At 43.5% G+C, this 15438-nt stretch overlaps 1 protein-coding gene across 3 annotated transcripts in view; it reads right to left on the reverse strand.

Moving 5' to 3' along the window:
- ARHGAP39 (Rho GTPase activating protein 39) overlaps nt 1-15438 on the reverse strand; it is a 250817-nt gene that overhangs the window by 18542 nt on the left and 216837 nt on the right. For 2 of the 3 annotated variants that reach the window (XM_042465530.1, XM_042465529.1), the window contains one exon: nt 7871-7963. The exons of the other annotated variant lie outside the window; for it this stretch is intronic. In XM_042465530.1, coding sequence (XP_042321464.1) covers nt 7871-7963 — 93 coding nt within the window. The remainder of the gene's footprint in view (nt 1-7870; nt 7964-15438) is intronic. 3 annotated transcript variants of the gene reach the window in all.

Below are 15438 nucleotides of genomic sequence, written 5' to 3' on the forward strand. Positions count from 1 at the left end.
AAGGAGTAACAACTATTATAGTTTTATCTCCACTGTGGAGAGGAAATGAATATTTCTGCACAATTCACCTGGCATTTCAAGTAGGCATATTACAGCATTTCAATACCACTCTAACTGTTGTGGCTCCATCCTATGGAATCCTATGATTTGTAGTTTTGGTGAGAAACTTAAGACTTCTCTGCTGTAGAGCTCTGGTCCACTCCACTGAACTACAGCAGAGAAATCTAAGTCTCTCATCAAACTGCACACCCCAGGACTTGGTAGGAAGGAGTAATGGCAGGAAGAGCAGGATCCAACTGCTACAACTCTGTAGTATCGGTATGTCCCTAACCTAAGACATTGCTAAAGCTATTAGCTAGCCTTTCCAGGCTGGGAAATTTGAAGTCTGACTCTTAATTAAATGCACAGCATTACAAGTGGGAGAATCATGATCAGTCCCCAATTGATGGAAGAAACAGAAAACTGAGGCCTCTTTCACTCTGCACAAGCACTCTGATCCCAGTTTAAATGCCATGGTAACATCCTAAAGATTCTCAACATTTGTAATCTGGGTGAAATCTATATATCACAACAACTACAAATCCCAAGATTAATTAAAGTGCTAAAATGGGGTAGCATGAAAGAAACCTGACTTTTCATTAGTTCCCTCCACCCCAGCTCTGTTTTAGAAGCCAAACCTAACAGAGTGCTTTTCCACGCTAACATCGTTGGGAGCTGAGGATTTTGGATGCTCTCTGTTTCCTTTTTGGAAAGGGCACTGCAGTGCTGCAGTTCTCTAAAGACAAGGAAGAAAATGACAAGAGGCATTTTGCTCTATTGCATGAATTGCTCTTTTGGTTCATTGGACTATTCCATCAAATTGCAAGGAAAAAAGAAAGATTCCATCTAAATATTAGGAAGAACATCCTGATGGTAAACTGCAATGGACTGCCCCCAGAGGGTGGAGGACATACCTTCTTTGGAGGTCTTTAAACATAGGCTGGATGGACATCTATCAGGAGTGCTTTGATATATGGCAGAATGGGGTTGGATTGGGTGGCCATTGTGGTGCCTCCCAACTCTATGATTCTTTCATTCTAAGACCACTGTCCAAAACAATTGGATTTCTGGAGCAGCAACAGGCATTTGCTGGGAGCAGAGACTGGAGAACACAGGGCAATGAGGGAGATTTTCCAGTGGTTAGTAGATACAATGGACAGCTCTTATACATAGAAACATTTGTGTCTGTCCATGTGGAATTATTTCACCTCTAAAAAAAGGACATACTTACTAAACACTAACAGATGGGCCTCTTGTCAGAATGGGAAAGTCTCTATTCTACCCAACTCTCAGGAAAAACCAGATTGAGGTACTTAAACAAAAACTCCTTTCTGTTCTCTTGTATCAAGCCATATTCTTCCACAATCTCTGTTCTTTTTCTTTTCCCCAATTCTCTCACAATTCTCTCACAAGCCACCAAAGTGGAGATATCAAACTGCTCCAGAGCTTCCATGGCTCAGTAACTTAGCTTTTAATGATCTAAGCAGCATCGACCACAGCCAAGGTCCCCTTCTCTGGACAACACACTCAGCAGGTTTTTGCTGGATTCTATTTAGGGGGAGAGGTCTAAAAATAACAAGGGAAAACAGGTTGTATTTCTGCCAACAATTCTGACACTGGAGTGGAGAAAACAGGGAAGCGAGATTTCCACATGTCAGCGCTCATCCGGAAAGATTTCAACAAGCATCTAGGTTTAGTAGCACAGTTTTAGTAGCATGGTCTGTCCCATCACACCTCGCAAGTGTCTCTGGGGTGAACTGGTCTCAGCTTTGTGCTTCCTGTTATCCCTGGGTGTCTCTTTGTGCTCATCGTCCTCTGTTTTTCACAGGATCACAGAGTTGGAAGGGACTGCAAGTCCAATTCCCTTGTAGTGTGGGATGCCGTAGTTAATGGCATGTTTGGGGGGTCATAATTTTTGACCCCAGAACCCTTCGCCTACCCCAAATTGGAAGTGGCTGAAAAGACTCTGAAAAGCAGCTATTTGTGATGCTAACAGTGCTGGGTGGCCTTGCCACATATTTAAAATGTGAGTGGCCATTCTTGGAGGCTTCCAAAACAAGCAATTCACACACATCCACACATCCCTTTGCCCACAAAAAGGACAGACCTGGAGTCTGGAAGGGTTGAAGGCTTTTAAAAATACAGTTGCAGGGGAGCACACTTCATCCATCCCATTCTAATCTTTTGCCAGAATTTCCCTTCTTGCGGTTTGAATCCATTGGATCAGGGCCCCATATTCTGGACTAGCAGAAAAGAAGTTCACTCCCTGTTCCACATGACATTAGCTGTCCAGGTATCTGAAGATGGCCATCTCCTGTCTCCTTTCAATCTTTTCCTCTCTAGGTCTAAACATCCTTAGCTCCTTCAGCCATCCCTTACAGGACTTGGTTTCCAGACTTTATGGCATGACATAGTGGTTCATTTGCAACTACAGTAGTTGACTACTGTTATTTTGGAGATACCATGATAATCTCGTATCGTGGTCTCCCCAGAAATAACAATGGAAAGAACCTGATCTCTTTCAAACTCCCTTAGACTGATCCTGAGTCTTTGCTCTCTCCATTCCGTAGGATAAAAGAGATGCATAGCATGGGAGCCAGCATGATATGGTGGTTTGAGTATCGGATTAGGATTTTGGGAGGCCTGGATTCAAGTGCCTGCTCAGCCATGGACACTCACTGGGAGACCATGGGCAAGTCGCCCCTTCTCAACCTCAGATGACAACTTTCAAACCTCCTCTGAAGAAACCTTGCCAAGAAAACCCCAAGATAGGATTGCTGTAAGTGAAAGAGTGGTGTAGTGGTCTGGATTATGACTATGGGGACTAGGGTTCAAATCCCCACTCAACCATGGAAACCAACTGGGTGACCTTGAGCAAGTCACACTCTCGAAGCTTCAGAGGATGACAATGGCAAATCCCCTCAAAAAAAAAAACCCTGATAGGTTCACCTTAGTAACATCATAAGTCGGAAAAGACTTGACAGCACACAACAACAAACAACAAGCGAAAGCTGACAAAAAGGCACATATTAATACAAAGATGTGCCTTTCTTTGGCCTTTCAGCTGTTGTTGAATTCTAATTCTCATGAGACACAGCCTGCCTGGCCAATGGAAAGGAGCAAAAGGAATTGTTGTGTCTTCATCCCAACAGTTAGATCAACTGCAGAGGGAGGACAGAAGCTGAGAAAATTAGCACTCTTACAGAAACTCATGGAGCCAATGACAGAGCTGGAATTTAAAAAGAAGACTTAAGGGCTATACAGACAGACAGCTAAACGCTGCCCCTATATGCCCTAGATTGGTGCCGCAGCAGCCGCATGCCATGGCACCGGAAAGGGCGTCATTGGCACCCTTTCCAGCCAGCACTGTTTGGTCACTGTGCGCCACGGACACCATCATGGTGAGCCATCTGACCAGCCATGTGCCATGATGGCAGCCAAGTGTCGGAACTAGGATTGGGCCGTTCGGACACTCAGCCCTACTCCGCAGTCAGGCTGGCACAAAGTGCCAGTCTGTAGTGCCTCCTACTTTTTAGCAGCTCTGGCTCTGAGCCACTGCACTCTAGTCCAAGAATGGATAGGTGGGATGGAAAGAGACATAGCACACACTGCAGAAGGTGTTTATAGGGCAGGACCCCCATTTCTACAGTAGCTAGGACCAGATTATGCAGAGCACTTACTGTGACCCTTCTACTCATGTGAATATTCTAAAAATTGTAACTAGCAGCCATAGGAAGGTGTGATCAGGACTGGGACCATGATGTGACCTCAGGTTTCCCAGGCATTAATCTGCCACAGGAGGAAGCTCCAATTGAAGTCAACAGGAGCTGGTTTTCTTTGGGATCAAGGTGGCAGTGGAAAGGGTTAATAGCCATGGTACAGTTCCAACACAAAACAACACCTCTCACCAGCAGCAGCTATTTATAACCTTAGAAAGACTCACACAAAGACAAGTGATACATTTAGCATCCTGTGAACTTTGGCTTTGAAGGAGCTGCATCTTTCTTCATTCACTACATCTTCACAGAAAGAAAAAACCTGAAGCACAGGTACCATATTCAATGGTGTGTGTTTTTCTCACATGAAATGGCTTCCCGTATGAAATGTCATTTTGGGTCACAGCCTTGTGTCTTCTGTGTCTTCTAAACTGTCTCATTCTGCCTTTACCCCTCTGCCAGGGCATATATACAGCCAGTCCTCCTTATCCACGGATTTTTTTATCTATGGATTCAAGCACCCACAGCTTGAAAATATTCCAAAAAAGTATAAATTCCACATAGCAAATCTTGATTTTCCATTTTATATAAGGGACACCATTTTGTTCTGCCATTATATTTAATGGGACTTGAGCATCCATGGATTTTGTTCTCCATGGGGGGTCCTAGAACCAAATACCAGCAAATAATAAGATCCGTGTGTGTGTGTGTGTGTGTGTGTGTGTAATCATACACACACCTTTTCCTATAATCATACTACACAATTATAGAGCTACAGTATTATTTTACATTAATTGCCAGGTTGCTCTGGGAACTTCCTATGGAATCCTGGTATTCACAGTTTAGAAAAGAATACTTAAAATTCTCAGCCAAAAGAATTTTAGTGCATCACCAGCATACAAATCCTAGCATTCCACAGGATGTTTCCATAATGGCTACTCATCGTGTAAGAATTGTGTTGTGTTGAAGTTCCCTTTAGGCTTTGATTCCTAGGGACCCCTTCACATTACACAACCATAGCACTATGATTCCAGATTAGCTGCCATGACAACTTCCTCTGGGATCCTGGAATTTGCAATTTAGGGAGGAACTTTCAGATTTTTCAGCCAGAGAGCATTAGTGCATCCCCAAACTACCAAGATAAGGAGCCCTGGTGCTACAGTGATTAAATGCTGGTATTGAAGCCATAAGTTTGTGAGTTCAATCCCAGAGGTTGACTTACCCTTCCAATCCTTTCATAAGTTGGTAAAATGAGTCCCCATCTTGTTGGGGGCAATTGGCTTACAGACTGTAAACCGCAGGGAGTGCTAGTTCACTGGTAAGCGGTAAAGAGATGTAAATGCTACTGCTATTGCTACAAATCCCAGGATTCCACAGAATTATGCTATAGCAGTTAAAAGTAGAATCGGAGTGCTGTAACTTAACAGTGTGAAATGGTGCCCACAAAGCTTCCAAGGTGAAGCACAAAGGATTCCAAACTCTTGATGAACAAACAACATCATTCTAGTTTTGCAATCATGAAAAACCAGTACTTCAAGGGGTCTGTCCACACGTGGCCTTCTTTTCAAGTGGACATCTACCCTTCTTCATTATGAGCTCCGGGGATTAACAAAAACACACATATCCAGCTCTGTTTAATTAAGGGTTAAAAGTGGAGAAGAGGCTTTGAGTAAACAGATCTGTAATTACTCCTCAGAAGGGTCCCTGAAGGGAGCAAGGGCATTTAAAACACACACATGGACTCCCAAGGTTGTCTTCATTCAGCTTCTGCTCCTACATTCTGTGCAGAGGTATTTTTAAAACACAGAGACACATAAAGAGTCTGCTCTCTATATTAGGCAACACACCTGCAAGCCCCGTTAACCAGCTCCAGTTAATTATGCCGCAATGTACATCCATTAATGTGCATGTTTTAAATAAATTAGGGAGCCTTGTTCAAACAGGTGCAACGGAGCTGCAGGTCTGGCTGGCAGGAGGCAACGTTATACAAGACAGCACAGCACTAGAAATTGATCTATAGGATTTTTTTTTATAGCCATGGAAGCTTTGAGGATCACATGTGGCCTGCAGATGCCATGTTGCGCAGCCCTGGAGTAAAGCTATACCAAATGTGGGATTATGGGAGTTGTAGTCCAAATCATTTGGAGGCTTCTGACAGGGGAAGGCTGGGTTAAAGATTCTCCTTTAATGCAATACAGAAGAAGGCCAATGGACCACAAATAAAGTGGCCTCGCACTGAACCAGACTGCATCTACCCCCGTTTTCTCTACTCTGACTGGCAGAACCTCTCCCCAGGTCTTGAACAGTGGGAGGCCGTTTCCATCAGCAGCTACCTAATATTTTTTAATTTTAAAAAACCTGGGGGTGTCACAAATCGGAGCTGGGACCTTCTGGATGGAAGGCATAGTGGGCATTAGAGAAATAAACAGAAACCAGGGAGCATTCAATGGAATGTGCCCAAGACCAAAACTCATCAGGAATTTCTACTAATAAAAAGACTACCAGAGCATCTTGAGACATGTGTCTTTTAGCCTCTAGTATTGATCCATCAGCCAGGATTTTTCCAGTAAGAATCCTCTGCTGCTTTTCTCACTATGTAGATTTGGAAATCTACTCTTGCTTGAGCAATCCCTCCATCTGCACTGTGCAGATAATGGCAATCAAAGCCGATTGGAAGACTTACTGGGATAATGTATGTAAAATTAAAAACTAGTGTGGCGCCATTGTTTGAGCACTTGGCCTAGGACTCTATGAGACCAGGGTTCAAATCTCCATGTAGTCACAGAAACTCACTAGGTGACCTTGAACAAGTCCTACTCTCTCAGCCTAAGAGGAAAGCAATGTTGGCAAACTTCCTCTGAAGAAATCTTGCCAAGAAAACCTGTGTTAGGTCTGCATTCAGGCAAGTCACGTCATCTCAGCCTTAGGGGAAAGCAATAGCAAACTTCATGTGAAGAAATCTTACCAAGAAAACCCTGTGACAGATTTACCTTAGGGTCTTGGTAAGTTGGCAATGACTTGAAGGCACACACCAACACCAACAAGTATGCAAAGGGATCTTGTAGCACCTTTGAGCCTAACTGCGCAAAAGAAGTTGTAGCATGGGCTTTCATAGACTTGGTCTACTTCATAGCTAAAGGTTAATAATAATAATACAACTTTTTTGCCCAGTTGTCTCAAGGGTGCTACAAGGAGTCTTTGCATACTGATATTCCATACTAACAGGGCTATGTCTTTGATTCTAGCCACAACTACGTAAAACTACCTTGAACATTACAGATAAGTATTATTAGTTATTAAGTGGAGGGCTTCTTTAGAAGGTCAGTTCAGTTCAGTGCTCTCTACCCAACAAAGGATGGGGGCAATTTGGACCTCATGAGTAGCATCTCTTTTTGTCTTGCTAAACAGCTATCACTGTTTTGTGGATTTTGAATGTTATTGTATATTATTAGTAGTGACAGTAATGGTGGACAATGATGGTAATCACAGTAACAAGAACAAAAAGAACATCATTATCATCGTCGTCATTGTCATTGTCATCATCTGGCATTGTAACTCTCTGATCTAAAGAAACCATATGATATTAACACACCAGTAACATGGCTTGGATTATGAGCTACTCTTCTGTATTAAAATGTGATGCAGTTATGTTGCATGCAAACAAGCTCCTGACCTGCTCATGTGAGGCCGCTTAGTCAGAGACGAGTTAAGAGCAAACAGTGCCTCTCAGGCCAGCCCTGCTTGTGCCAGCCCTGTCTCTGTTTCATTTGCATCACTGCCAATGCAGCTGCCTGGTTGCATGATGCATCCTTTGCCTCCACCCCCACCACCCCCATGGAAGCCTTGGGTCTCAAGCAAAAACAGCCCCTCAAAGGTCAGCCCATGGTCAGGGCCCCTGCTGAAGGAAGCACAATGGGCAGCGGTCAATCTGAGCTTGGCCACTGGAGAGGCATGTCCAAAATTAGCAGTTAAAAGGAGAAAGAAAGAGCATGAAGCCAATGTTAAGAAGAAAATTCTGAGTGGAGGCTAAAGAAGCTGCAGAGAGATAAAGCGAGTTGGCATCTACATCTAAGGAGAGGAAGGTGCTCAGTGAGCGCCCAGCCATGGCACCCTACCATCGTGATCTTCGATATAGGGCTTGGGTTTCTTTCTCAGTTTGGACTTCTTCTTACTGTTCCTTTCCAGGAGTTCTTTAATGTGCTGAGTAACTGGGAAACAAACAGAACCATGAGGACAACAGAATGGAACACAAATGGGCAGCAGGGGAATACAAATTTTAAACAACAAAAAAAAATGAAATCAAACGAACATGGAGCACTGCTGTCAATGCCAACTGGCTTGGAAGCAGTTGTGTGTTTTTTGAGGGTGGCATTTTCAATCTGTTTGGCAAAGTCAGGATCAAGACAGGGAATCTGCAACAGAGGTGGGCCAAACAGATTTGAGTTTCCATTTTTAAGGAACAGAGAAGCAATTCCAGCAGGGTAGAAAATCTCCACGACCAAACATTTTCATGTTGCAATTTTTTTTTTAATGCAGACCCTTAGTCCTTGCCATTGCCCACCTGCAACATCAGGGAACAAAAAATGCTCTGTCTTTTTATCCCAGTGGCAAACAAGTGCTTGAGGGCATCCCTTTCCAGGAGAAAGTTTTTATCCAAATGGATTCACTGTAAACAGTTTTAAAAAATGGGTGGATGGTGATGAACCAAATAGCATTTTAGGCAAGGTAAACATCTCTGTACCAGGAAAGAAAGGAATAGCCTTCCTCTTTCTGATGTTGATACGTTCAGAAATGCAGAATGCTTCATGATACAAGGGATACAGGCTGATGAATAGGCAGTGCTACCAATAATATGAATTGAGTCTGGGGGCTACACCTATCCTGCTCAGGAGCAAGGTCAATGAACAACCCCAGGTGGTTTTATGAGGTCAAGATCATTTAAAGCCTCTTCCAGACCAGTCCAATTCCAACAGCACAGAAAGCAATGCTCCTGTTAACATAAAATGGCACAAAGTGGAGAACAGATATAAATGAATTAAAAAAAAACCCAATTGGCATACATCGGGTATGGCTGGAATTGGGTTTTATCCAACTATAGGATGAAGAAATTTGTGTTGATATTGAACACTGGCATTCCCGAGATATGAAGATGGCTAAGATAAATCCAGCATGGGTCACAACAATGAGCATGAAACAAATGTTATGTTGGTTAGACCAGCAGAAATGCATTTTTAACCTCTTGGTCACAAACGAGTGAAGGGCAGCCATGTTCCTTACTGAAAGCCAATCCATTTCTTCAGAAAAGAAACATTTAGCATCATTCATACATTCCAACAGGTGTGCACTCACACTCCTGGCTGCCACATTCACACTTAAGTGGTCATTACTGTGTATATGTATGTATGTTTGTGCATGAGAGAGAGTTTATCACACTGCAGTAGTTCCATCAACCTGCAGTCCTCCTTTCTTGCCACTCATTTGAAAGCCTGATGTTCGAGACAGCGGGCTGTTGCAGGTGCGGAAAATTTCTCAGTGGCAATTATAACGGTGCCACAGCTGGCTCTGAAATCTGGGCCAAGTGTGGGGTGGGAGCAGGGAAGGGAGGAGGGCTCTTTGGCTGATCGACACAGCAAGTTTAAAACACGAAAACGGTTCAGTTTTTTGCAGCAAATCTGCAGGCAAAATGGATAGAGTCAGGTTGGTTTGCAAAAATGATTTTGGACAACTCAAATTACATCTTGGGGATATAAGGAGCTAGATTCTGGGGACTGGCTGAAGAGTCCATCCCAACTGGCTGAGATCCGGTGGGAGACATTGTGTGAGAGCAGATGACTGGGCACCTGTCTGCCCTGCAAAGGCAGGGCAGCTGCCACTTAGGAAAATGTAGGATCAGCATTAACATGGTGACTAAGCAGGTGTGTCAAAGAAGATCACAAGCACAGCATGAAGGCAATAGCCCTTTCCCATTTATATTCTGGGAGTTGTAGTTCAAAGTAGCTTTTCTAAACTTCTGTTCCCATTGCTTTTGTTCTCCACTAGCTGCAATCCAGAAGAATCATGTCTGCTGCCAAACTGCAAAATGAATGCACTTTGACACCGCTTTAACTGCCATGGCTCCATCCTACGGCATCCTGGGATTTGTGGTTTGGGGAGGCACCAGAGCTCTCTGACAGAGAAGGCTAGATAGCTCACAAAACAACAAATCCCAGAATTCCATAGCATTGAGCCCTGGCAGTTAAAGTAATGTCAAACTGCATTAATTCTACAGTGTAGATGCAGCCCATGAATCTGAATAATAGCCATTCCGTTGATAGGCCCACTTTTGAAACAAGAGTGCTGCTGTGGCAGAAAAATGCATGGATGTAATTGGCAAATGTATTCTCTGAAGATGCCACCCACAGATGCTGGTGAAATGTCAGAAACAAACTCTTCTAGAACATGGTCACACAGCCCGAAAAACCCACAAAAAACTATGGATGCTGGCCATAAAAGCCTTCAACTTCATACTGCAATTGGCAAACTTCCTCTGAACAAATCTTGCCAAGAGGACCCCATGATAAGTTTGTTTTAGGGTTGCCATAAGTCAGGAATGACTGGAAGGCACACAACAACAACAACAATAACAACAACAACAGCAACAGGGCAGGAAGTGGAATGAAGCAGAGCCTCCAGGAGTCAACAGCAGAGGCTCCATAAGCCATTGAACCTAAAAGCTAATAAATGCAAATAATAGATGCTAATTCAGGGGTTCTCAAACTTTGGCTCTCCAGGTTTTTGGGGACTCCAATTCCAACATGCCCTAGCCAGCCAGCTGGTCCAGAGATTCCGGCAGCAGACGTCCAAAACACTTGGAGGCCCAAAGTGTGAGAACCCCTGTTGCTAATTTATAGCTAGAACTGCAAAATGACAAATTATTTTTTTTACAATTTAAACAGCATTACAACACATCTCACTCATGGCAGGGAGCAAGTAACCCTGCATGTTTGCTGAGTACACTGTCCAGGTGCTGCTAACTGTGGCTCACGGGCAGCTTGAAGGTTTCTGCTTTCTCTTCCTTATAATTCTTTATCTTTACATCAGACGTGGACAGGGCACAGCCCTTCACAGAGAGGATGCCTTCAAAAGGAGAACTATTCTTAGATCACCTTTTAAATGTAGGACTGTATTCCATAAAACAGGACACACGGTCATCCAAAAAGCTAAGGAGCCGTGAGCGTAGATGTGCAGCCTTGAGTCCTCCTTCCCTTGGCTGAGCCATTCAGGAGACTTCTGGTCCCTTGGCCACCAGCTAGTTCTTAAATGTTTTACCTCCAACCATCACTCAGAGCTTGGTTAATTCCAGGAACATGGAGGCCTAATTGAGGGCTGCAACCAGGCCAACCAATAGAGATAATAACTGTTCTTTGGGGGAAAGCAATTACATGTGTTTTTCAGCTTCAGGGCACTAGTTTGAGGGCTAGTTACAGGCAATGCATATTTTCAGAGTAGCTATTTGGCAGAATGGTTGGCATGCCAATACTTTCTATCATTCGCAAGTTTCAAATAAGAATGGGCAATGACACTGAGGAAGGGGGTTCCACTTTGGGTAGGAAAAAAAATGCAGTTTGATACCCCTGTAAGTGCTGTAGTTCCATCCTATGGAATCCTGGCATTTGTAGTTTTACAAGGCCTTTAGCTTGCTCTGACAACGATTGCTGGTGCCTCACAAAACTACAAATCCCAAGATTCTACATAGGATGGAGCTACGGCACTTAAAGCAGTGTCAAACTGCATCATTTCTATAGTGTAGATGCACGCATAAGCTTTTACTCTTTCTCCTATGCCCTTGCTGGGTGGAGGACTTGGGGAGTCTCAGGCTAATTGTTTGTTTGTTTGTTTGTTTGATACCCTGCCTTTTCCACCAATACAGGACTGAAGGATCTCAGGATACAGATTTTTAAAAAATCCAGCCAAAACCAGTCACAGAATAATAAAACCACTTGGAAGGGTCCCAAGAAATATATAGTCTAACACCCTATTATTCAGGAATACACAGCTAAAGGACTCAAGGAGATGCCCAACTTCTGTTTAAAAACCTTGAAAGAAGGAGAGTCCACAACCTTCCAAGGCAGGCAATTTCACTGTTGAACAGCTCTTGCTATCAGCAGGTTCTTCCTAAACTTTCTTGCAATTTGAATCTATTAGTTTGTATTCTAGTCTCTGGAGCAGCAGAAAACAAGCTTGCTTCATCTTCTACAAGGTCTCCCTTCAGGCACTCAGATATGGTTATCAGTCACCTCTCCATCTTCTCTTCCCCAATTTAAACATACTCAGCTTCCTAAGCCATTCCTCACAAGGTTGGGTTTCCAGATCTTTGACCTTCTTGGATTAAAAAACATCAAATAAAAAGATCCTATAAAAAACAGGACTAATTTAAAACAATTGAGAAGCATTTAAAATGCAAGGGTATGGATAGGAGTACAACCCCATCCACATTAAAAGATATGGTACTGCCTCAGCAACCAGTTAATAGCCAAAAAAGAAAAAGAAAAGAAAAGAAAAGAAAAGAAAAGAAGGAAGGAAGGAGAAAAAGAGTTACTTTCCTAAGCAACACCATCAGTTTAACATCCTTAAATCATGTTATTGGCTTTTCCCCAATCTAGAACAAGCTATATCACTTAGCAGAAGATATACTGCTTTTAAATACAGTAGGGATTTTTGTGTGGGAGGACAAGGAGGAGATACACAAGAAGCATGCAATGACTCCAAGGACAGGGAGCCATTATGACAGTTCCTGCGTTAAACCAGGACCAGATTTCCAGCATGGATGGACGGAAGGGATAGACAGAAGTGAAGGAGTGCAACACAGAGTTCAATGTTGTTCCCCTCTCTAGAACACAAGACAGGGCCTGTTGCTGGCATTGCCCACCCACATCCTGGCATGACAAAGAGCTGCAGACGAAAAAGGGCAGAGGATGTGATGTTGCAGCACAAGAGGGGGCAGAGGGAAGCAAACAGTCCTGGCTCCAAAACAAGGTGGCCTCTGTTGTGGCTGAAGCAGTGTCCCTCCCTGCCTTTGTGCTGCCCACAGTGACTTTTGCAAGGATTGGCGGCCCTGTGGGCAAAGGAGGGAAAAGGAAGAGTCTCAGCTTGCCTGACCGGAGAAGTAGTTTTGGATGCCCTGCCTCTTGAAGTACCAGTGTTCAAGCCCCAGAAGCCTCAGAATGACCCCCAATGGACAATGTCTGGAAGAACATTGTCCCATGAGTTCCTTGTATGATAAAATAAGTCCTAGCACTGATCAAAGAAAGGGAAAATTATTTTGAGAAATTTTCAGGCAACTGATGGTCCTTTTTTGTTTCATTGGACCTCCCAACCTACTCACACAGTAAAAAGAGCCAACTTTATGGGACAGGCAGAAAGGGATGCTCTTATTTCTGCCCTCTCTTATAACCTCATACCTTTAGGCTCTACAACAGAGGGTAGAATGAAGAGCAGAGGCTAGGCAGAGCCTCCTGGTATCAAATCCAGGTGGAAAGGTATTAATATAGAAATGATCACAAGGTGCAACCTTCTCCACGAACAGCCAATAGTGCTTTTCCTTCTCAAACTACTTTTGGCCTTAGGATGCAAAATGAAACTCACTTTGGATCTAGGCGAAGGACCAGAATTGTAAAGTTAAGGATTTGGAAGAGACCACAACTGCAAGGTCCACCTAGTCTGACTCCCGTCATGCTGAAATATTTAGCTAAATCTCAAGGTCCACCTACTCCAGTTCCCACCATGTGAAATATGTAGCTAAACTACTACAAGAGATTGCTATCCAATCTCTGTTTAAGGATCTGCAAAGAACTTTCCATCAGAAAGTTCTTCCTAACATTTAGGCAGAATCTCTTTTCTATCATTTGAATTCATTGGTTCCTGTTCTAGTCTCTAAAGAGAAAAAAACAAGCTCACTTCACCTTCTATATGTCATCACTTTGGGGATTTAAATATGATTACCACTGTTGTTGTTGTTGTTGTTATGTGCCTTCAAGTGATTTCTGATTTATGGCAATCCTAAGGCAATCCTATCACAGAGTTTTCTTGGCAATGTCTTCTCTCAAGAGGGGGTTTAGCCTTTTCCTTCTTCTGAGGTTGAGAGTATGTGGTCACCCAGTGGGTTTCCATGACTGAGTAGGGATTCAAACCCTGGCATCCAGTTGTAGTCCAGTGCTCAAACCACTATACCACGCCGCCTTTCTAAGATTATAAAGCTCTGAATCTTCTCTTTTCCAAATTAAACATACTCACCTCCTTCAACCATTTTTTACCGAAGAGGTACAGAACCCCCTAAGAACTAAGGGAAGGGGCATAGCTCAGTGGTGGTTAGCCTACTTTACATGCAAAGGATACCAAGTTTGACATGTGGCATCCTTAGGCATGGCTGGTAGACTCCTGCCTGAAACCCAGAAGAGAGCTACTGCCAGTCAGTAAAAATATGGAATCCAATATAGTTCCATCATAACAAAGCATGATTTCATGTAGCATCCTATGTCTCTCTGAGTTCTCTCCGAGTCTCTAGAAAAGAGGTTGTTTTGCCTTAGGACAGCTGAAAAGCATGTGTATATCAGTTATATTTCCACAAGCATAGGGATCAGGAGAGACCCGGTTCCTCTAGAGAGCTTGTCTTAGCCTTTCTTTTTTCTGCCTCTTTTCAAAAGACAGATACAACTAAAATGAGAGTGTCAGTTCCACGGTCTGGGATGGATGCAACTACAAGAGAGCCATCACCTGTTTCCCATGTGGGTCTACCAAACTGTGCAAAAGACACTAAGGACTGGGATTCCTTCCCCAGTAGGCAGATGTTGCTGCAGGCACACCAGGCCAGGCATAAGTGAATATGCTGTTATTTGGCCAGCACCCCATGAAAAATGCAGAACGTGTCAGTGGAAGCAGAATTCAACTGTATCATCTCAGCTTTCATTTAAGTGAAAAAAACAAGTGGCTAGATCTCATGGCTCCACAAGTGAAAAGGTGTTAGTGAAGAAATAGTTATGATGATGGGTTGAGAGCATGCAATCCCTACCTACTGAAAGACAGATACATGTTAGGGAAGGAGAGCAGAACAAGGTTTTCAGAGGTAAATGCAGGACTGGTCCAGTTCCTCCAACCACTAACAAATCAAAAATACCAATTGTACCAATGTGCTTATATGCGTCTTTGTGTATGTATAGGCTGGGGAAGTCTTCTTTTCTCGGTTCAAAATCTATTCATTTTATGATGTGGCTCCACCAGGCAGCACTCTTGGCAGCACACTCCCACAGTTACACAGAGTCCTTAGCCTGGAGAAGCAATTTTCAGCCTCCACTCATGGACTGAATGGACTTTGGTGAGAAAAGGACACAAGTTAAAAGCGTATCAAGGGCCTGTGAAACTTGGGGCAATTAGAGCTGAAAGGCTGGTATCATTTTTGGCTGCTCTCCACCTTAATCTTCATCTTTAGCTGCTTTATGTTCCAAGAAGAATTGCAGTCAGCAGGCCAACCCACTCTCGAAAAGCCCAGAGCAGGAGGAGACAGGCCTGTTGTTCAGTACATCTTGCTTAGAATGCTCCAGAGAATACCTATCAAAAGGTATTTCCTTTCCTTTCTGAAAATGTCTTGCGAAGGCTACACATCCTTATCTTCTGGAAGGATGATATGGCTCTCTCATCTGAGCTGGCA

Source organism: Sceloporus undulatus, chromosome 4 (assembly GCF_019175285.1).
Source record: "Sceloporus undulatus isolate JIND9_A2432 ecotype Alabama chromosome 4, SceUnd_v1.1, whole genome shotgun sequence".
In the NCBI taxonomy this organism is placed as follows: Eukaryota; Metazoa; Chordata; class Lepidosauria; order Squamata; family Phrynosomatidae; genus Sceloporus; species Sceloporus undulatus.